Below are 23,474 nucleotides of genomic sequence, written 5' to 3'. Positions count from 1 at the left end.
AGGGCGAGGCTTCCTATTTCATGTGCTGTGTACGATAAATACAGATATATTAAATGTTAACCTAATAAATACATTATGTTTTCTTCTTGAAATGCTGTTAAGAATTGCTATCATTTCTTGTGCTCACTGTACTGTAAGGGTTTTACATTCCTGTTCTCGTTTAACCATCACAACAGCCCACGTGAAGAAACTGAAAATAATTACATGCCGAGCCTTTGACCAGTAAATGGTGGAAATAGGGTTCAAATCCAGGCTTAACTCTCTCAGAGCCTGAAGTTTTAACCAACGCGCTAAAAATAAGAATACAGCATAAACATAGTATTGAATCACAAGCCTCTGCCCGTAGATGTTGGGTCATGGAGCTTGTACCACTTATATTTTATAGTAAATCTCGACTTTGAAATTGGTATAATGATTTCAATGTTATTGGAAGAATAAAATATTTAATTGACTTGTGATACCCCTGTTAAAGAGTATCTGATGAGAGGATTGATGATGCTCTATGCACAATGTTATTGGCTAGATGCCAAGATCACTGAATATTTTTCACATTGCATCAGTAATAAAGCCACTATTTCTAGATTTTTGACAGTGTCACCCTCTGAAGCATGTTTATATAGTGTTTAATTTTATTGGTTTAAAAAATTTTTATTTGAGGTACTATGTAACAATATTATCCTCTTAATTTCTTTCTCCAGTCTTTCCAACTTCTATTATTCAATGTAATTCTGTGGCCCATAACAAATATGCTTGACTTGCTAGAGAAGAATTTCTGAAGGATCCATTGAAAGTTTGCAATGAAGAAGCTGAAAGCTAAAAATGTAAAAATGGGGAATTAGAGCTAAATGAGCCGTTACCCTGACGCATTGATGCGAAAATTTGTTAAAACTCCAAGATTCTGATATACACTTAATTCTTATTCTCAGTTTGGAGTGTTGTTTTAGGAGGATACCTATTTATCTGTTTTAATGACTATTTTAATAGGAATTCAGAATGTAAAGTTCAAGTTATTTCATGTACAGTACTTCTTACTGGAAGTCTCATCAAACATTTGTTGAAGATTTATCTTCTGTGTGCTAAGCTGTGTGTGAAAATTTGGGGGATGCAAAGACAACTACATGAGCCCTGCTTTCAACTAGCTAATAATATAGTTAGAGAAATAGACATATAATCAAATATGTATAATATATGATAAATTATACAACAGCAGCATGGACAAAATGCTATGGGAGCATAGAGTGTGTTGCCATTCATTCTTCCTAAATGAAACAAAGCTTCATCGAAGAAGTGCCATTGGACCTGCGCTATGAAGGCAAAGGAAAGGGGCATTGTTGCTATCATGGTGACTGCATGAGGTGTCCTGAGAATGAAAAGTAGCCCATTTTAGTTAGAAATAGAGTGCATGGGAAGGATTAGTAGAAAATGATTATGGAATGGTACATTGGAACTATCAAGGAATTTAAATGTCAAGAAACAGAATTTAAACTTCATTCTTCAGATAGGGCTATCAAATTATTTTAAGCAGAAAAGTGATAGGATCAACTGTAATTTTTGAAAGATAACTGGCCACAATAGCGAGCCCTGGAGGTCTAGTGGTTAAGATTTGATGATCTCACCACCTGGGTTCGTTTCCTGGTCAGGGAACCACACCATCCATCTGTCTGTTGTCACACTGTGGTGGCTACATGTTGCTGTGATGCTGAAAGTTATGCCACCAGTATTTCAAATACCAGCAGGGTCACCCATGATGGACAGGTTTCAGCAGAGCGTCTGGACTAAAACAAACTAGGAAGAAGGACCTGGCCACCCATCCACTTCCTATGAATAGCAGCGAGCATTATCTGATATAGCACCGGAAGGTGAGAAGATGGCACAAAAAGACCGGGCAGGGTTCAGCTCTGCTGTACACAGGATCGACAGGAGTTGAATCGACTCGATGGCACTAACCACTGGCCACAATATGACATATGTTGAGTGATATCATTTGTGGGTGCAATGTGAATGTCAGGACGTGAATATCCTCCTGACGTCCCAAGATGCGTCAGCCTGCCTGATCTGCATGTGGCCACAGGTACCTGGATGTGGTTCCAAAGCTTCTGGCTCCAGGAAAAAAGTAAAACATTGTTGGGGATGTCTACGCAGGATGAAGGGAATAGGAAGGCAAATGTGTCCAGTTTACCAACGTGACAGAAATATACCAAATAGTGGTCGTGACAAAGGAGGTGGTGGTCTGGGGGTCCAGGGGAAGGCAATGGTGCCTTCTTTCACCCTCTTTCCTTCTACCTTTTCTTTTCACTTTAACTTTTATGTCTATTAAGGCAATGTAAATAGTCAAAATAATTTCAAGAACAAATTTTTTAGATTTTTCTTTGGTAGTTATCTTCTGGGCACATGGCAGGATTGTACTTCTGCCTATTTGAATTTAGGGATGGCCACAGATTCCTTTAACTAATAAAATATGAACAAATGCGATGTGTGTCAGTTCCAGATGGAAGCATTTAATTGTTGGTGCTCATCTCTAACCGTCCTTTCTGCTGCCACAGTGATTACGGAAGCACATGCCAAGACGCAGCACCTGTCATCCTGGTCCTTGTGTGACCTGATGAGTAGGGCCTGCTCACTAACCTGGCATTGTGAATGAGAAATACATTTTTGAAGTTGTAAGCCACTGAAATATGGGGGCTATAAGTTACCGCAGCATAAACTAGCCTATCCTAACAGAATCATTTTTCTTTTCTAGAAGACTTTTTTTTCATAACAACCCGTTCCATTTTTGAAAAAGTGAGATGTAAATTTGAGGGTAAATGAACTTAGACTGAGGTCCTAGTCAAAGAGTAAGGGAAAAGGATTCTTCAATTGTATCCCCAAGGTCTTTTGTTGCCGTTGATGTTGTTACTTTCTATTTTTGATTTGGAAATACTTTCAAACATACAGAAAGGTTGGGAGGAGAGTACAAAGAAATCCTATATATCCTTTGCCCAAAGTACTTGTTAATTTTTAACACATTGCCACATTTGCTTTATCTCTTTCTTTTTTCTTACTGTCTACCTATCCTATCTTTTTCTGAACCATTTGAGAATAGGTTGCATACATCATGCCCTTTTACTATTTAATAATTCAGTATATATTTCCTAAGACCAAGGATATTCTCTCATGTAACCACAGTATGGTGATCTACTTAAGGGAATTTAACATTGATATAATATTTTAATCTATAGACAATATTCTAATTTCTTCAATTGTCCTAATAATGTTCTTCATAGAACTTTTACAGTACAGGATACAATCTAGTATGAAATATCGCATGTGGTTGTCGTGTCTCTATAGTCTCCTTTAATCTGAAATTGTACTTCCATATTTCCTTGCTTTTCATGACATTAGTATTTATTAGTATTAGTATAAAAGCCAGTTAATAGTCTATAGAGTATCTCTCAACATGGATTTCTCTGGTACTTATTCATGATTAGTTGCAAGTTATGAATTTTTGCTGGAATATTGTATTAGTCAAGGTTCTCCAGAGAAACAGAAACGGGATATATATAGATATCTATAAGAGCAGATTTATTATAGTAATTGGCTCACATGGTTATGGAGGCCAAAAAGTCCCACAATCTGCTGTCTTCAAGCTGGAGAACCAGGAAAACCAGTGGTATAATTCAGTCTGAGCCCGAAGGCCTGGGAACTGGGAGGCCGTGGGTGTAAGTCCCGAAGTTAAAAGGCCCAAGAACCAGGAGCTCAGATGTCCAAGGGCAGTATAAGATGGACGTTCCGGCTCAAGAAGAGAGAGTGAGAATTTGCCTTTCCTTTGCCTTTTGTTCTATTTGGGCCCTCAACAGTTTGGATGATGCCTGCCCACATTGGTGAGGGCAAATCTTCTTTACTCAGTCTATTGAATCAAATGACAAATCTCTTCCAGAAACATACTCACAGAAACACTCCTAAATAATGTTTTACCAACTATCTGGGCATTCCTTGGCCCAGCCAAGTTCACACATAAAATTAACCATCATAGATATCTTATAAGTGATTTGTGACCTTTTCAGAATAATGTACCTGAGACACATAATCATTTGCCTCTTTTTGGTGATGTTGATTTTAAAAACTTGTTTAAGGTGTTGTCTGCTTTCTCTACTGTATAAGTTACTATTCTTCCATTTGTAATTAATAAGTTATCTGTGTGAATAAACTTTGAGACTATGCAAATGCCCTATTCTTCATTGAACTTTACTCTCCCTCTTCCTCCACCCTGAGATTTAGCATCCACTGATCATTTTTGCCTGATGCAATTTTACTATGATGATTGAAATATAGTGATTTTCTAACTCCATCTTCTCTCTATATTTATAAGCAACATTATATTTAAAAAAAAGCTTTTATTTCTTGTCCATCCATCTATGCATCCACCCATCCATCCATCCGTCCACCCATCCATTGAATCTATCATTAGTATAAAATCATGACTTTATTTTATTCAATGAGTTATAATCCAGTACTATGCTTAGTTATTGTGGTGCCAAAATTGTCCCAGATTTGGACAATGAGAGTCTCTTCAAGCTAGCTCTTGTGTCTTTTTGACATGGTCCTATCATTTTTCTACAGGCTCACTGAGGTATCTTTGGCATGCAATTTGATGACTTTTGACATATGTATACACCCAAGAAACACCAAAACAAATAACAAACACATCAATCACCACCAAAAGTTTCCTTGTCCCCCATTCCTAAGCATTAGGATTGAAGCATGTACATTTTATCTACGATTGCCAGATTTAGCAAATTAAAATACATGACACCCAGTGAGATTCTAATTTCATATAAACAAATAATTTTTAGTACATATATTTTTCATATGTGTATTTTATCTGGCAACCTTAATTTTATCATGTTAAGGAAGTATCCATTCGTTGCAATTTTCTATAATGTTTTTATAGGAAATAGGTGCTGAATTTTTTCAAAGGCTTTTTCAGCATCTGTGGAGGTAATCATGATTTTTCTCCTTAGACCTGTTGGTAAGAATCCTAACCAGATTTTTATACTCCTGGTATTAAAAACCAGGTCATGGTGTGTTGTTTTCTTAATGTGGCTTGGGAATCTATTTCTAATATTGCATTTAGGATTCTTGCATTAATCATCATAAATGATAAAGGTCTGGTTTTCTTTTTTGTGCTTTCGTTATCAGGATTGGGTATTTATGTTATACTTATGTCATTAAAATAATTTGTAAATTTTTCATTATTTTCCATACTCTGAGACAATTTTAAAGCATTGGGACTATCTCGTTTCTAAAAGTTTAGTTGAATTTCCCTGTGCAATCATCTGGGCTTGTGCCTTTTTGTTATTTCTCACTAACTTTCTCTACTTCTCATAATTGTTGCAATTCTGCCGCAAGGTTCTAAAAGGTCCATATAAGAGTATACAACAAACTCCCAAGATATTTTTACACACCTATGTTAGTAGAGGGTATCTCTTTCCCCTCTACCCAAGACTGTAGCCACATTTACTGTTACTATTACTATTGGTAATGTTGTTTTGTTGTTTTTCTTTTTTGGTATTTTTTTTTAAAGATGTACACAGAATTTTTATTTAAAAGTTTTCATCTCATAACTGTTTTTTCTTTCTTTTTTTGGTTTGTTTGTTGCAGTAACATTGCTTTATAACATTGTATAAATTTCAGGTGTACATCATTATATTTCTATTTCTGCGTGGATTACATCATGTTCTCATCTTCACCACCCAAATACTAATTACAATCCATCACCACACACATGTGCCTAATTATCCCTTTCACCCTCCTCCCTCCCCCCTTCCCCTCTGGTAACTACCAATCCAATCTCTGTCTCTATGCATTTGTTTGTTGTCGTTATTATCTACCACTTAATGAGTGAGATCATACAGTATTTGACCTTCTCGGTAATGTTGTTGTTAGTGCCATCGAGTCAATTCTGACTCCTAATGACCCTGTGTACGGCAGAGTGGAACCCTGTCTGGTCTTTTTGTGCCATCCACCTTCCTGGGCTATATCAGATAATGCTCTTCATGCTTTGCTGCTATTCATAGAGTTTTCAGGGCCAGTTTTTTCAGAAGTGGGTGGCCAGGTCCTTCTTCCTAGTCTGTCTTAGTCTGGAAGCTCCACTGAAACCTGTCCACCATGGGTGACCCTGTTGGTATTTGACATACTGGTGGCATAGCTTTCAGCATCACAGCCCCATGCAGCCACCACAGTGTGACAACTGACAGATGGGTGGTGTGGTGTGGCTGCTTGACTAGAAAATGAACCCAGGCCGCAGTGTGGAATCTTAACCACTAGACCACCACGGCTGGTGGTAATATTACCATATTACTATTTACTTCAATAGTAAATAATGCAGATGTTGGTGGGTTGTCTCAATACTTGAGAGACATTTTGGCAACAGAGTGAATTTCACTTATCATGTCTCCAATGTTTGCAGAGCTTTTACTTCAAAAATAATGTTTAAGAAAAAAAGATTTCAGTAGAATCTGGTCTGAATGTGATTTCCTCAAACTTACCTGCTATATTGATTCAGGGGCTTAAATACATCATTTGCCTTCATACACATGTTTGAAGAAAATTGATTTTAAAGAAACAAAGTCAGTAAGAAGCTTGTAAAACAAATGCCTAAACCAACCAACGAGCACTATTTGCTCTGCTATATACCAGAAGGTGGGGGAGTTCTCCACATCTCCCCTTCCTCATACACATCTGATCAAAAACCATGAGTGGCGAGTGAGACCCTCCAAACAGCCAGCATTTGGGAGCAGTAGGGATGGGGATGGAAGCCCCAGGGCATCTCTCCTGGCTACATTAGGGACATTTTCTAGAAATGCTTTGTACTGACCACCAAAACTCTCTTATCCTGGATTCATTTCATTTAGGACGCAGTTATCAGATTGAATCTTTAACACTGTCTTTTAACTTCTTTATCTCTTTTCCTTCTGGTATCTGCCACTCTCGGTATTTTGGTCAGAGTTCAAATGCCTCTTTCTGAGCGCCAAAGCAGCACTCCCTTGGAATCATCTCAGCTTTTCGGTAACCTTCAGTGATATGTTGAACAGTGTCTTTTTAACACTGTTCCAGTTTATGGTCCCAACCCTCTGGGTATTTTGTTCCAGACTTAGATGGTGGGCTGAGAAGTCCAAGTAAGCACCTTTTCAAGAAATGTTGCCATCTGTTCAAGAAAGGCTGTACCTGGACTTAGTTTTAATTTTTCATATAAGCCTGGAATATGCTCTGGCAGACTTAATCTTAAAAATTCAAAGTTTAAATCAAATTTAAAATTTTTGTAACATACATATTATGTGTTTTTTTCTTCTTTTTTCCTTCAACTCTATTTTTTATTTTTATTTTTGGTGAGGTAGATTAACCCTGAGCTAATATCCATTGCCAATCCTCCTCTTTTTGCTGAAGAAGATTGGTCCTGAGCTAACATCTGGGCCCATCTTCCTCTATTTTATATGTGGGACGCCTCCCTCAGCACGGGTTGACAAGCAGTGTGTAGGTCCACGCCCAGGATCCGAACCTGTGTACCCCAGGCTGCCGAAGCAGAGCACGCGCACTTAACCACTATGCCACCAGGCCAGCCCCTCCCTCAACTTTATTGAGATATAGTTGACATATAGCTTCTTTTCCTCTAAAAGGAGAGAATAAAATGGACACACGTGGACAGTTTATCTTTTATCTTCTCTTTATACATTGGTATGTGATACAATTCATTTAGAGGTAAATGTGTGAAGTTCTGACACTCAAAGATAATACAGCAGTATGAATTAAGATTTTCGCATTTGACTGAAGGATAAGAAAGAAGAACTATCTCTTATTAATTTTCAAAGTAAATAACATAAAACTCAATAGAATAACAAGAAGAACAGTAGATTTTAATAGACTCCTGTAAGAAACTGATGGATCAAGCAGACAAAAATTAGTAAGGATTTAAGAGACTTGAACAAGTAAATTAAAAAGCCTGATATAAGAGAACACTGCACCCATTAAATAGGAATATTTTAAGAAGATATTTTTAAAGCATAAAACTAACATTTATAAAATCAAATGAATACAACAAATTTTAAAGGGAGCATACAGAGACTATACATTCTTTTCAAATTCATATGAAACATAAGAATTCATAACAACTATAAAATTTTATCACACGAAGTTCTGTAACAACCATGTAATTAAATGAGAAACTGACAATAAAAGATGGCAAAAACCCATATATTTGGGGAGAAAAAACCCACACACACACTCCCAAATAACCCATGAGTTGAGAAGGCAATAATAAGAGAAAGTATGGACTCTTTAGAACTGAATGACTATCAAAATATATACATATCGAGATGTTTGGTAATCAGCTCAAATGGCACTTAGGGGTAAGTTTATAGTTTTAAATGCATTTGGTAAAAACAAGAAAATATTGTGGCTGTACTCTCAGACCCAAACCTGCTTAAATTTGCACTATTTCTTCAGATGTTTTAACAAAATGGATAAGAACATATATCAATTCACAAAGAACCTGTCCATGACAATAGGAAGTTTCTGAACTTTTAGCTATTTATTGAGATTATGTGACAGCATCACTAAGTCAACAAAATACATTTCTTCATTTTAGAAAACTTCCCTGCCTTTACTATTTTTAAATTAAATTGTAATAGTAAGTAATAAATAAATGTTCTAATTTTTCTTGACATAAGAGGTAGTGTAATACTTCCAAGTCCATTAGTTTGTTTATTGTTTTCTCTTCTATATAATTATATATTTTCATTATTACAACTTCTGAAAGATGCCGTTAGAAAACAATGTTATCTAAGGTTCCAAGGTATTACAGAGTTTCCTCTTGTTATGCTTATTATCTTCATATTTTCTGAAATAGAAATAAGAAACCTGTAACATCTAGAAATAACATATTAATTTGTAAAGATGTAACTATTTTTCATGACAATTTCTTTTCTTTCCTTTTCTTTTCTTTTTTTGGTGAGGAAGACTGGCCCTGAGCTAACATCTGTGCCAATCTTACTCTATTTTGTATGTGGGACGCCGCCACAGCATGGTTTAACTAGTGGTGTATAGGTCCACGCCTGAGATCCGAACCCACGAACCCTGGGCTGCTGAAGCAGAGCACACGAACTTAACCACTATGCCACTGGGCCAGCCCCTCATGACAATTTCTTGATAATATTCTTTCCTTACCCTGTCCTTTTGACACTACTTCCCCCTATTGAATAGACGATAACTTTACATTGGCAAAATACATAATTCTTAAGATGTACTAGACAACATCAGTTTTAATACTCTCATGGTGTTAAAACTATTGAAAGTAGATTTCCATCACTGGGATACCTGGGAAATCTGTATGGTTGGATTGTCATTACAGCCAACAAACTGTTGTAGATAAGGTACAAATATTTTAAAACATTAATTTTATTTTATTTTTAAAATTTAAAATTTAAATAAATATAGAAATGATTTAGGGTAACAAAGTGAAAATATAGTAATCTTTTAACAATAATATATGAAAGAAAATCAGACCAAACAGAAAATGAGAACCGGAAAAATTTTTCTGTGAATATAAGATACAAGGGTACCACATTTCATATGAAATTAGCTTTGAATTTCTTGTTAGCCAAAGGGAAAAAAATATCCACAGTGGGCTAAAAGAATCACAACAATTCTTTGAGAAAGATTATCTTTTTCTAGCTCCAAATTCTAAGAGAAAACTGTCGTACATATCTTTACGTAAAAGAGAAACATAAAACTTTAACAGTTTTGAAGAAAATGCAAACATTCTGTATATCATTCTTCAATAAAAGTCAAGGGCATAAACTTAAATAATAACTCAGTTAAAGCATTTTGATGGGAAGTCTCCTTCTACGCCATCACCTCCAACTAGGCTTACCAGATTTAGCAGCAATAACAAAACAAATGGGCCATACATACAAAAAAGTCATTGTTTAACTGAAATGCAAGGTTACTTCGCCATCCTGTATTTTATCTGGCAACCCTACCTCCAACACACTGAAACACTTTTCCCTATGCCTAGTGCACTGCCATAAAATGAAAATGACTTTTCATGTAGGATGAAGTACTAGCAAATTATGGAAAAACACACTGTTCTCTTGCTTATCAACTAATTGAAAAACTTTATTTTATTTGAGTTTTCAGAAATTAATACTGAAATATTTCAGTTGTTTCTAAAGAAATTTCTTTTATGTTTATTATATATGTAGAACATGAAATGATAAAGAACATTAAAATTGAAGACAGGCAAAAATTTAAAAATTTTAAAAACTAAAAATTCATTACTAAGATGAATGTTTGTTTCATTAAATTATTATTTTTGAACTATAAGCCAGATGAATAGAGATAAACTAGATTATTTTTCTGCTTAATAAAGTATAGAAAATTTGTCTAACATTAAAAAAAGTTTTATGAGAAATGTAACATATAATTCAACTGGTTAAGGAACAAATTTTGCAGAAAAATTTTTTAAAAAGACTTAAAGGAATGACTATTAAGGAAAACAGAGCAACAAAAGTGTTGCTATGTTCCCCCTGATTAAAGAAAAGAGGAGACATTTATCTCTCCAGGGCATGTATGTAAATCTTATTTTACTTAATAAAATTATAAGTTGAAAAAAATTGAAATGAAATATCCAAACTCTTGGTTTAAGGTAGTGGACGGCTAGACCCCACTGAAATGATAGCAAATGAATAGAAAAGGAGTAACTCCAAAACAACGTAAAGAATGGGAGGGAGTCTCTTGGCCCAGGAGACATTTAATCAGATTTATGAAAGGCATAAATCTAATGGAAGAGTGGGGACTGAGGAATCTGTGACCTAGACACCCGGGATGGGGGCTACAACAGAGATGGCAGATTTGATGAAGGATGGAAGCTAAACGGGGCTAACCCTGGAGAATGGATAAGAGGCTGTGTCGGGAGCACCATAGCCCACACCTGAGCAGCCAGCGCTTTATGCCCCAGGCAACGCACATACGCAGTCTTCTCTAACAAAAGCTGAATGAGCCATCTGGATATAACTAGTGCAGGCAGTATGTATACAGGTGCCTCAGAACAAAGCTCTCTATCTTCTGGCATGTTGGTGCCCCTTTTCTCAAACCACCAGGAAAAACAACAAAGAAACTTCAACACAAAACAATTGCAACCTAGCCGCTCATATACTCTATAACCCAACAAATTCTACCCATGTACCAAAAACTCCCAGGAAGCTTCATTCCTTTCATTTTTATAAAGGAATATGAGGATAAGTGCAGTTTCGGGGATTGGGGTGGGGGGATAAAATTTACCCATATTGCTATCCCTCAAAACGGATCAATATTAACATTTTGTATAAGCTCAATAAATTCAACAGACAACTAAGAATCACTCAATATTTGAGAAAGCATGCAACACGACTGAGAAAGAGCAAAATAAACAAGCAGATAGATTGCTCTGATCACAGAAACAACCGCTAATTCAGTGTACAGAAGAGAACTTTAAAAATGTTTAATGGGGACTGGCCAGCCAGCATAGTGCTTAAGTTCACATGCTCTGCTTTGGCGGCCCGGGGTTTGCAGGTTTGGATCCCGGTCGCAGACCTATGCACCGGTTATCAAGCCATCCTGTGGCAAGCTCTCACATACAAAGTAGAGGAAGATGGGCACGGATGTTAGCCCAGGGCCAATCTTCCTCACCAAAAAGAGGAGGATTGGCAACAGATGTTAGCTCAGGGCTAATCTTCCTCACCAAAAAAAGAAAAAAAAAGCTTAATGAAAAGATCTAATTAATACTCAGATATTTTGAGAAAAATTATATCCCCAAAAGAAGTAGATGCTAGGATAAAAATGAACAAAATTAAAATGAAAATTCAATAGAAAAGTTGAAAGTTAGTGAAGGAACCAACCTAGTACATAGAAAAACAAGTGACGGAAAATAGAAAATAAAGGCTATGACATAAAGAAGATCAATTCAGTAAGTTTAATATTTGATAATTAAGACTTTCAGAAAAGAGAACTTAGAAAAGAGAGGGGCAAAATGATCAAAGTAATAGTATGCTATGGACTGAATATTTGTGTCCCCCTCTCTCAAATTCCTGTGTTGAAGCCTAAATCCCCAATGTATTTGGAGGTGAGGCCTTTGGGAGATAAATGGGTCACGAGGGTGGAGCCCTAATGAATGGGATTAGTACCTTTATAAGGGGATAAAGAGACCAGAGCTTTCTGTGCTCTTGGCCGTGTGAGGACACAGCCAGAAGACAGCCTTCTGCAAACCAGGAAGAGTGCTCTCACCAGAATCCCCCATGCTGACACCCTGATCTTGGACTTTTCAGCCCCCTGAATTGTGAGAAATAAATTTCTTTTGTTTAAGCAACCCAGTTTATGGTATTTTTATTACAGCAGCCCAAACTGACTAAGATATAATAAAAATGAATAAGGATCTGAGCTAAATATTCATCTATCCTGTAGGAAAAATAATAATATGGATAAATAAAAGTTAGCAGCATAAGCATATTATTTAGAGATATAAACATAACTACCAGAAGAATTTAAACAAGAAATGATTAAATGTCATTGCCTCTGGTGAGTCAGATAGGGCTAGGGAAGTGCAGGGAATTGTTGCCTTTTATTATAAGCTCTTTTTTTTATTAACTTTTACCCATATTTGTGTATATTACTTGGTAAATAGAAACAAAACTGAGAATCATATACAATTGAATTTTATTCCCTTTTCAAACGCACCGTTTGGGAAATGGAAGGGATAATCCATTCTGCAACCCTTTCATCAGTTTGGAAACATCTAATTTGAAATATCTAAAAGTCTTAGCAAATGGACAGTCCATTATTTCCCTGAACTGGTTTTCCATAGGGAAATGTGGTTTCAGTGAAGGATGCTGAAAGCATTTCAAACTCCTAACTTGGGAAGGGAAAAAGCAGTGGTGATGGTCTTCTTTTTGTTCTTGCAGAAAAGAAGGGAAGCATTTTGAAAGGAGCTATGAAAAGAGAAAGACACTTAACTGGTAACAGATGAAGGATTCTGGGAAATTTGATACCTGAGATACCTTATTTTCACAGAGCAGCTGGGGATCATATTTAGATTTTGGATATCTTTGAACATTACAATGTTGAAAACTCCACATATGCCCTACCATATCTCATCTGTGCTTCAAACTTTTGCTGATCTCAGTCTCACTAAAAAATGAAAAAAAATCTGCACCATCATGCACGTCTAATTGAAACTTATAGAGTGCAGGGTTATCTTCATGGGAATGCACCCACATTTCCATGGGGAAGTGGTATGTGCAAAAATAAAGCGTACATTTGATTATATATTACGTGCTTCTTTTACTGTTAAAGTATGAAAAGGTAATTTTGTATGGACACACTTCCATCCACATAAATCATTCAGAGGGCAGTACTGGGTGGAAAATAAGTGAGACTGGATTGGAAGGGAAGGAATTCAAATTCCAAAACACATAGGAGCCAGCTACTAAAAAGATGGGAGTGGCTCTAAAGATGACCCAAGCTCAGAGGTGGTGGATATAGTGGAACAGGCGGGTGCCTTGGGGTTAACTGCAGAGCCACAGCTGGAATATCCATGCTTATGCCAATCAGCAGACATCAGAAACAACTGTTCCCCAGCAGAAGCAGTAAGTGCGGGTATCTGATGTGGAGAAGAAAAGCAAGACCCAAGAAGAATGAGGTCTTTCCTACTCAGAAGAAAAGCTACTGTACACCGTGAGCAGTAGAACACTCCATCCCTCCCTGACAAATACTGGAGGAAGGCTAAAGAAACAGATTCAGCATTCACAGACATGAATAGAGAGTCTCAAAAACAAGCAAGAAACAAAATTTCAGTTTGGAAGGGGCTTCTGGAAACACCAGAAGCAGCAGAAACAAAACTGAATTCAGTCAAGGAAACAGAAGCCACTTGAGGTATTTTTGATAAAGAGACAGATTTAATGCAGGCAGCGTAAACTAAAGGTGCACTCAACCGTTGGAAATGTTGGGGAAGCAAAGGTCAGAGAGCCACCTTCAGGAAATCTGGAAGTACAGGGGTCACAGGGAAGCCATTGCAGATGCTCTCAGCTGCCTCAGCAGAGCAGTGGGCCATTTTCAGAAGAACCCTGGAAGCCAGGGGAAGCCACCAGTGATCTCAGCTGCCTAGCAGCAACTGTGATCTCAATTTCCTGTACACAACAGGCCACTGCTGCTTTCTCAGCTGTCTTCCATGTCTACTGCAAGTATCTCTCACTGACAGAATCTAACGTGGAACTTTTGGGAAAAGACATCCTGTGAGGTGTAATTCCTGGTTTTTCCCCTGAGAAGCAGAGGAGAATGAAGAATAGGATAGCAATGATGCAGAATTAACAACAGACAATAAGTATAGGAAGCAGTTAAAACAACAAATTATATTTATACTAATGTACTAATGTTTAAGTGGAATTAATTTTCTCAGAGAGATAGGATATTCTATACATAAAAAGAATCAATTGGAAGTCCTTGGAAAATAAAATTTTGTTTACTGAAGTTAAAAAATGAACAAATAGGCTGAAAAGTAAAATGGACATGTTCAAGAATGAACTAGTAGTCTTCCCAATAAAGATGGTAAATCAGACACAAGTATTTACTTTTACTCTTTCTTGAACTCACACTTAAAACAGCATTAAGGGCCATTTAAAAATACATAATCTTACAAACAGAATGAGAGAGAAGACAAAGGCAACAAAATGGAAGAGGTCTGAGAAAGCTGTATCTCAAGCTCCCAGGGGAAACAGAGAAGCCATCTGTAGGGCAAACCCCCCAGCACTGCTAGAAATGAAGATGAAGATGGGGTGAAACCATGCGGATGGCTTGCAAGTCTGTCTGAGAGCTCTAGATACCCTCTCTCACCCCAGGAAGCCAGGTGACTGTCTTTTCTCCACTTCTGATGGGTAATTCTCTGAAAAGGAAAACAGAGGGTATCTAGACTCAAACCAGAGTAGGGATAATAACGAAAAACAGGACAAATAAGTGAATATAGACAAAGTGAACACTGAAAGCCCCAACTATCTTTGCCCTTTTGGCTTCCAAATTCTCTGGAAATTTAAGGAAGACTTAAAGATACTAACATAGGGGATTTGCTAAGGAAAGCACCTGGCCACTCCACCTAGTCAGTGAAAGTGACAAGTCCAGCCACGTGCTCAGAGCCTCCACTCAGCTTTCTCTCTCCATTTGAACATATAACCTAGGATCACTAGATATATGAGGAAACCCTTTAACATAAAAACAGAGACCAATAAAAAAAGGAACTTGTTGAAAACAGAAATTAGAAGAAATTTAAAAAAAAAAATATTTTTAAAAACCATTAAAATCCTCAGCGGGTTAAGTGGAACTATTTCAATCATAAAATAAGAACCAAACGTTATAAAAAGAGGCAGTGACATTAGGAGAACAAAATGAGTTCTTAGAAATTAAAACCATAATAGCAAAAACAAACAAAAACCAACCAAACCAACCAATCAATGAAAACAGCCATCCCCCGCAACAAACAAAAAAAGCACTAATAAAAAGGATATAAGATAAAATTTAGAAAAACTCCCAGAAAATTAAGCAAATAGAAAGAAAATAGGTAGAAGAGAGTAAGAGAGAAAGAACATTAATCCAAGAAATCTAACATTTCAAAGAGGGTTCCTTAAAAAGAGCATAGAAAATAAACCAATGTTACCTCAATAAAAAATAAATAAAACAAAATGAATTAGGAAAAGCAAGAGCATAGAAAATAGAGGAGGAAATTCATCAACAAAATAATTTGTTATTATTTTCCAGAACCGAATCATGAGTTTTCAGCTTTAAAAAATCCACGAAATATTAAGCACAATAGATAAAAACAGACTCATACCATCATCATGAAACTGTAGAATCCAAATACAAGAACATTTTTAAAGGTTTACAGATGGGAAAATTGTTCTTATACAAAGAAATGGGAATTAGAATGGCTTTAACAATTTTTCAACAGCTACACTCTCAAATATCTTCAAAAATTGAGGGGAAAAACTATTTCCAGTTCAGAATTCTTTGCCTAGCCAATCTAACAACTAACTTTGATAAACTGCAGTCATTTTAAGATATTTTAATTTTCCAAGAATTTACCTCGCACACAATCTTTCTCCAGAAATTACTGGTGGGTGTGCTTTACTAAAGCAAACAAGTAAACCAAGAATGATGCAGAGAACAGGAGAATCAACTCAAGAGAGAGACAAAAGGAACCCCAAGAGGTTCTTAAGATATCTGCTGGAGCTGGTCAGAAGGCTCCAGGAGAGAGATTTTTCAAGATTAGGAAATGACAGAAATGCAGAAAAGCATTTGACAGTAATCAACATTCATTCACGATTTTAAAAATGTCTGAATATATCGAGAACAGATTTAGGTAATTCACACAGAACTTGAGGTTGAATTAGTGAAAAGTATATTGAAATAAAGCAAATTTAAAACTGCAAAGAAAAAAAGCTGTGTAATAAAGAAAGAGTAGAAAGAGTATACGGTGTAGTTTAAGTGTAAAAGCGTTTATATTCTCATAATTATAAAATCATTGAATGATGAGCTAACCAATGATATAACTATATTGAGAGAATGGAGGTTTGAGTGGAGTGAATCCTATCAAAATTAAAATCTTTTCTTCATTGAAAGACACTAAGACATTAAGAAAATGAAAGGGCAAGCCATAGCTGAGACTTCTGGTCAGACTACATACAGAATTATTACAAATCAAAAATGAAAAGGCAAACAGTCCAATTTCTTTCTTTCTTTTTTTTTTTTGGTGAGGAAAATTGGCCCTGAGCTAACATCTGTGCCTATCTTCCTCTATTTAGTATGTGGGATGCTGCCACAGCATGGCTTGATGAGCGGTGCGTGGGTCTGCACCTGGGATCTGAACCTGAGAACCCTGGGCTGCCGAAGCAGAGCACACAAACTTAACCACTATGCCACCAGACTGGCCCCTCCAATTTCTTAAATGGGAAGATATTTGAATAGACATTTCACACAAATGTATACATTTTTCATAAAAAATATATATTTCAGGGGCCGGCCCCGTAGCATAGTGGTTAAGTGCGTGCGATCCGCTGCTGGCGGCCCGGGTTCGGGTCCTGGGCAAGCACTGACAAACCACTTGTCAGGCCATGCTGTGGTGGTGTCCCATATAACGTAGAGGAAGATGGGCACAGGTGTTAGCCCAGGGCCAGTCTTCCTCAGCAAAAAAAGAGGAGGATTGGCATGGATGTTAGCTCAGGGCTGATCTTCCTCACACACACACAAAATATATATATTTCGTTATATATATTTATATATACAAATATGTATAACAAGCACATGATAAGATGCTCAACATCATTGGTTAATAAATAAATGCAAATTAAAATCATGACATATCAGGATCTGCCTTTTCTAGAATTTCATACAAATAGAATCATATAGTATATAGTCTTTTGCATCTGGCTTTTTTTCATGTAGCATAATGTTTTAGAGTTCATCCATATTGTTGCATCTATTGATAAGAATGAGGCTTCAAACTCAGATCTATTGTCTCCAAATTCATTGTACATCTACAGTATATGATAAAAAGGGAAAAAGAAATACTGATTGGTACTTCTAAAACAGAATATTAGAGAGTGTATCAGAAATTTATATATATAAAACTAAAAAAATACAGAGAACATGAGGATATCAAATAAGATTAACATGTATCTGATAATTTTTCTATACACATATCCATTTTCATACTTACCACTTTATTATTGAAGGTTTAACTTTTTTTAATGTGATATAGTCTCTTACCCACCATGAAGAAAGTTGAGAAGTAGTCTAATTCTTGTTATGCCCGTTTTTCCAAAGAATTATTCCAATCATTTTTAAAGAAAGTGTTAGAATTATGAAACTCCTAATAATAGATATCCTGTTAGAAATTTTTAAAATAATTTAAATATAATCACATTTGACATGTCATTATTTCTATCTATTTTATGAGGTATAAAAGGAAAAAAGCTAAGATTATAACATCAAAATGAGTCTTTAGATGAACATTCTACTTAATCTGTCATGAATTTACAAAGGTAAGGTTAAAATATTTTATGGCAAAAAAATATATAATGGAAGAAAAGAATTCTACTATAATAGCACCAACAAATAGAATGGTATAGACCAATTTCTTTCCACATCATCTGCGGCTATGTTTTATGTATTCTGATGGTGTTACTTTTCGCATAAAGATTCATAACAGTTAAATTTTCATTATTCCAGACACTTCTTTGTCTGAAACAACAAACACTTTTAACCTTGAATTCCTCCTTGCTTGATAGCTAATAGCTAACATTTACGAGTTCACACTGTGTTCCAGGCACTGTTCCAAAGAGTTCAGTACAATAAACACATAGAGGAGAAATGGTGGAAAGAGGGCAGGTCATAAATAATGGATGAAATGATGGGAGGATGTATATGTGCATTTCTCTCATTTCAACTGACAAAAGATTAAAGCAATCATTTGCTTTATTGTGTGAAGAAACTAAGAAGGGTAGAGATGTCAACAGTATTCCAAAGGTGGAAGAAATCTTAAGGATCATCTAATTTAAACTCCTCGTTTTATAGATGAAGAACACTCAAACGAGTGTTAGGGCTTGCCCAATATCATGTACATGGGCCACCATAACTAAAAATTAGGTATTTTGACTCTGAAGTCTTTGCTTCCTCCACCCCACCAAGATACTAAGTAGATTATAAATAACATTGTTTCCAAAAATGATGGAAAATTTATGAATGACTAAAAACTAAACCCTGAATTTTTCTTCATCTGGTAAACAGTGGTCTGAAATAAGAAGGTTGATACATTTAAATCCAATAATAAGGGTATTTTATTTTTAAAATATGCTTGTATAATTTTGAATATTAGACTAAAATAATGAGTTGTATTATGATTTTCAAAACACTTTTTTAGTCTTATTATTTGAATTGCACAGCTGGGAGCAGTAAGGCAAAGAAGTTTATGTAGGCTGGATTTTTCTATCCATGATAGATAACCTAGGTCTTGAAAAGACGATTGTTCTTCACAACATACAGTTCTGTCATATGATGAATTGTGTTTAAACAACCATACTTTCTCATCTTGTCAACACTTCTTTTCTAAATAATATTTTATAAGTTCATGAAACATTGTATATTACTCAAGTCACATTTCAAAATCTTACTTTGAAATATTGTTCTTTTCCATGGAGTGATGACTGTATACCCGCATGCTGGAAAAGAGAAGATTTATATCGAATACGAATTTGCTTATTTCGTTCTATACATTTTTCCTGGGGAAAAAGTAAGAGAAACAGCAAACTTCTGTAAAAACCCAAATATTCCTTTTTATTGCATTTACTGATGGCAGAATTTTTATTATATTAGTTTTTGCCAGAGTTCAATATTAATATTTTAAAATTTAAACAAAACATTTAATTCTTAGCTTTTTCTTCATAAGAATAATAGAACAAAAGAGTTGAGATAGAAAAGGGTTTTAGTTAAAAGCATGTATTTTTATGAAATCTGTCTTAGAAAATCAGGCTACTGTTGTACCAACTATAATTTTGCTCTCTTTTCTTTTTATTCCAATAACATAAATGCAGTTTTTAGTCTTTTCCTGTCTATCCATTTCTCTCAGACTACATTATTCTTTTTCTTCCCATATTCATTGATTAATTCCTATACTAAATTACACCCTCCTCAATTTCTTCTTAAATAGTAAAAAGTATATGATTAAAACAAAGAGCCAATATTACACAATGAAAAAGAATTTGGATAATCTCCTTAAAAATAAAAATAAGAAAGATAACCTGTGACACCACTATTAAAAATAAACATTTAAAATTATTACGATCACTATCTGAGAATTATTTTATATATTGTATACATAGAAAATTCATAAAAATACCTTTCAAATTTATATACATAATAATTTTTTAAATGGCAGGATTATTTAAATGCATTTGTACTCAGAACTGACGTGTAGGAAAATATATTAAAGGATTGTTTTTATAACTGTTAAGTAATTAAATAATCAAGAGTTAATTTAATTTGAAACTAAATTAAGGTCAGATAAAATTAGTTGAGGAGTTAAAATTTAGCAAATATGATAATATTTTCTAAGTTATTAATAAGAGTTTCAGTGGGATGGTACTGTCACATGCTAGCTCGCCAAAATGCCCCCTAAATAACCGTTGATAAAGCAAAGCTCAGCTCATTGCTTACAGCAGTAAGGGAGAAATTGCCCTGATAGTGCAAGTCTTGTGCCTATCTTTTAATTGGGTTGTTCTCCTGTGGTTGAGTTTTGAAAATTCTATGCATATTCTGAACACAAGTCTTTGTTGTATACGGAATTTACAAATACTTTTTACTAGTCTGTGGCATCTTACCCCTTTAACAGTAAATTTTGCAGCACAAAAGGTTTTAATTTTGATGAAGTCCAATTTATCAACTTAAAAAAATGGATGATGCTTTTAGCGTCATGTCTAAGAACTCTTCACCTAGTCTTGGGTCCAGATTTTTTTTGTATATTTTCTTCTAAAAGTTTTATAGTTTTATATTTAGATAGATTATCTGTTTTTAAATAATATTTGTATCAGCTGTGATGTTTAGGTTGAGATTCTTTTTTATATGTATATAGATATCCAACTGATCCAATAAACATTTGTTGAAAAGACTATTCTTTCTCTTGAATTGCACAGGCTCCTTTGTCAAATAGCAACTGGCCATATGTTGTGGAACTACTTCTGATCTGTCTGTTCTATTCCATCGGTCTAGATGTTTACCCGTTTGCCTATGAAGGCTTGTCCTGATTACTCTAGCTTTATAGTAAGATTTAAAATGGAGTAGTGCGGGGCCGGCCCCGTGGCTTGGCGGTTAAGTGCGCGCACTCTGCTACTGGTGGCCCGGGTTTGGATCCCGGGTGCGCACCGACGCACCTCTTCTCCGGCCATGCTGAGGCTGCGTCCCACGTACAGCAACTAGAAGGATGTACAACTATGATATACAACTATCTACTGGGGCTTTGGGGGGAAAAAAGGAGGAGGATTGGCAATAGATGTTAGCTCAGAGCTGGTCTTCCTCAGCAAAAAGAGGAGGATTGGCACGGATGTTAGCTCAGGGCTGATCTTCCTCACCAAAAAAAAAAAAAAAAAAAAGGAGTAGTGTGATGCTTCCAACTTTATTCTTCTTTGTCAAAATCATTTTAGGTAATCTAGTTCCTTTGCCTTTTCTTAAAAATTTTAGAATCAGCTTGTCTATATGTACCAAAGAAAATCCTGCTGGGATGTTGATTGGAATTGTGTTAAATCCATAGATCAATTTGGGAGTATTTGCTTATTTACTATGGTGAGCCTTCCAATCCATGATCACCGTATGTCTATTTTTTTATCAGCATTTTGAAGTTTTCAGCATATAGATAATGTACATATTTTGTTAGATTTATAGACACAAATTAGATAGGTAGAGAGATAGATGATAGATTGATAATGTCATAGGATTCTTTTATTCTAATATTGGTAATTTATGCCTTCGGATTTTCTTTAGAAAAGAAAGAGGTTAGAGATTAGAGGTTAGAAATTTATCAGTTTTATTGCTCTTTTCAAAGAACCAGCTTTTGGTTTCACTGATTATCTCTACTGCTTTTATAGTTTCAATTTTGTTATTTTCTGTTTTATAGTTATTTTCTTCTTCCTTCTGCTTAATTTGGGTTTATTTTGCTCTTCTTTTTCTAGTTTCTTAAAGTGGAAGCTTACTGTGAGATCTTTCTTCTCTTCTAAGATAAAAATTTCATGCTATGAATTTCTCCTTAAGCAGTACTTCAGCCGCATCCCACAAATTTTGATAAGTTGTATTTTCATTTTCATTCAGTTCTAAGTATTTTCTAATTTCCTTTGAGACTTCCTCTTTCACTCATGGTTTATTCAGAAATGTGTTGTTTAATTTCCAAGTATTCGTAGACTTTTCAGTTATCCTTCTGTTATTAATTTCTAATTTGATTCCATATTGTCAGAGAATATACTTTTTATGATTTCAATTTAAATTTCTTAAGCTTTGTTTTATGATACAAAACATGTCTATTTTGGTGAATGTTCTACGTGTATTTTAAAAGAATGTGTTTTCTACTATTGTTGGATATAGTGTTTTTTAAATATCAATTAAATCCAGATGGTAGATGGTGCTGTTCAGTTCTTTTATTTCCTTGCTGGTTTTCTGCCTACCAGTTCTGTTGCTTACTGAGAGACGAATGTTGAAGTCTCCAACAATAATTTTCAACTAATTTACTTCTCCTTTCAGTTCTGCCATCTTTTGCTTCATGTGTTTTGAGGCTATGTTGTTAGATGAATACACTTTTAGGATTGTTACGTCTTCTTGGTGAATTGACCCTTTTATCAGTATATAGTATCTTTCTTGATCTCTGGTCAATTTTTTTTTTGCTCTGAAGTCTACTTTGATATTAATATAACTACTACAGATTTCCTTTGATTAATGCCTGCGTGGCATATCTTTTTCCATCTTTTACTTTTAACCTAGCTATATCATTATATCTGAACTGAGTATAGACAGCAAGTAATTGCATGGTGTTTTTTAACCCATCCTGATAAACTGTCTCAATTGGTGTATTTTGGTCATTTATATTTGACGTAAATATTGACATGTTTGGATTTATGTCTACAATTTTATTATTGTTTTTTCTGTTTGTCCCTTTGTTTCCACTTTTCACTGCATTTTTGGCCTCATTACTTCATTTAGTAGGTATAAGTGTCAGTAAAAATTTAGGATATGGGAAGTTTAAAAATTGATGCACTCATCAAATTTGGTTTGGTAAACAAATTTTAGGTAATTACATTAGATAGATAGTATTTTCCTAAAATATTTGATGTTTACAAAGTAAAGAAATACTCACAATTGTTTCTCCTGTGTTACACATCTTTACCTGAAAAATGTCCCCCAAAAGCAAGTCTATGGGTTTATCTTTGTAAAACATTAAAAAAAAACGTACAAAGTCAGTTAAGTCCTCAGATTTGAATAGCTTTCCTATGGAGAAAAAGTGAAGAAATCCAAATAACTCTTGACTATTTATACTACATATCATAATACAACTCTTATACATAATTGCTCATTCCATGAACATGGGAAAAGAGCACAAAGTTATTAAAAATTAAATATATCTTACTCCTTAGAAATTATTTAAATAAAGTTTACACTGATGAAGTTGGAGAATAATAAAGCAAAATAATATATCTGCTTAAGAATTAAGGATTACCACTTCTGGGGGGAAAAAGTGCGAAGCAGGTTTAGAATAGTGAATACTCTCAGGAAATCAACTCTGATTAATGAGGATCAATTGTCTAAATCAAGTGAAAGATATGTAAATAAAATGGAAAGTACAGGAGCTATAAGATTTTACTTAATTCTTCAGAAACTGTGACTTG

At 35.1% G+C, this 23,474-nt stretch overlaps 1 protein-coding gene across 1 annotated transcript in view; it reads right to left on the bottom strand.

Annotated features, from left to right (window-relative positions):
* Nucleotides 1–123: 123 nt before the first annotated feature.
* MGAT4D (MGAT4 family member D) overlaps nucleotides 124–23,474 on the bottom strand; it is a 61,903-nt gene continuing 38,552 nt past the window's right edge. Inside the window, exons 9-11 of the mRNA XM_014784482.2 lie at nucleotides 22,946–23,076; nucleotides 19,224–19,331; nucleotides 124–270 (exon numbers count right to left, since the gene is read on the bottom strand). Of these exons, the coding sequence (XP_014639968.2) occupies nucleotides 124–270; nucleotides 19,224–19,331; nucleotides 22,946–23,076 (386 nt within the window). The remainder of the gene's footprint in view (nucleotides 271–19,223; nucleotides 19,332–22,945; nucleotides 23,077–23,474) is intronic.

Source organism: Ceratotherium simum, chromosome 12, assembly GCF_057802395.1.
Source record: "Ceratotherium simum simum isolate JZ-2026a chromosome 12, ASM5780239v1, whole genome shotgun sequence".
Taxonomy (NCBI): Eukaryota; Metazoa; Chordata; class Mammalia; order Perissodactyla; family Rhinocerotidae; genus Ceratotherium; species Ceratotherium simum.
This window is presented reverse-complemented; position numbering and strand designations above follow the sequence as displayed.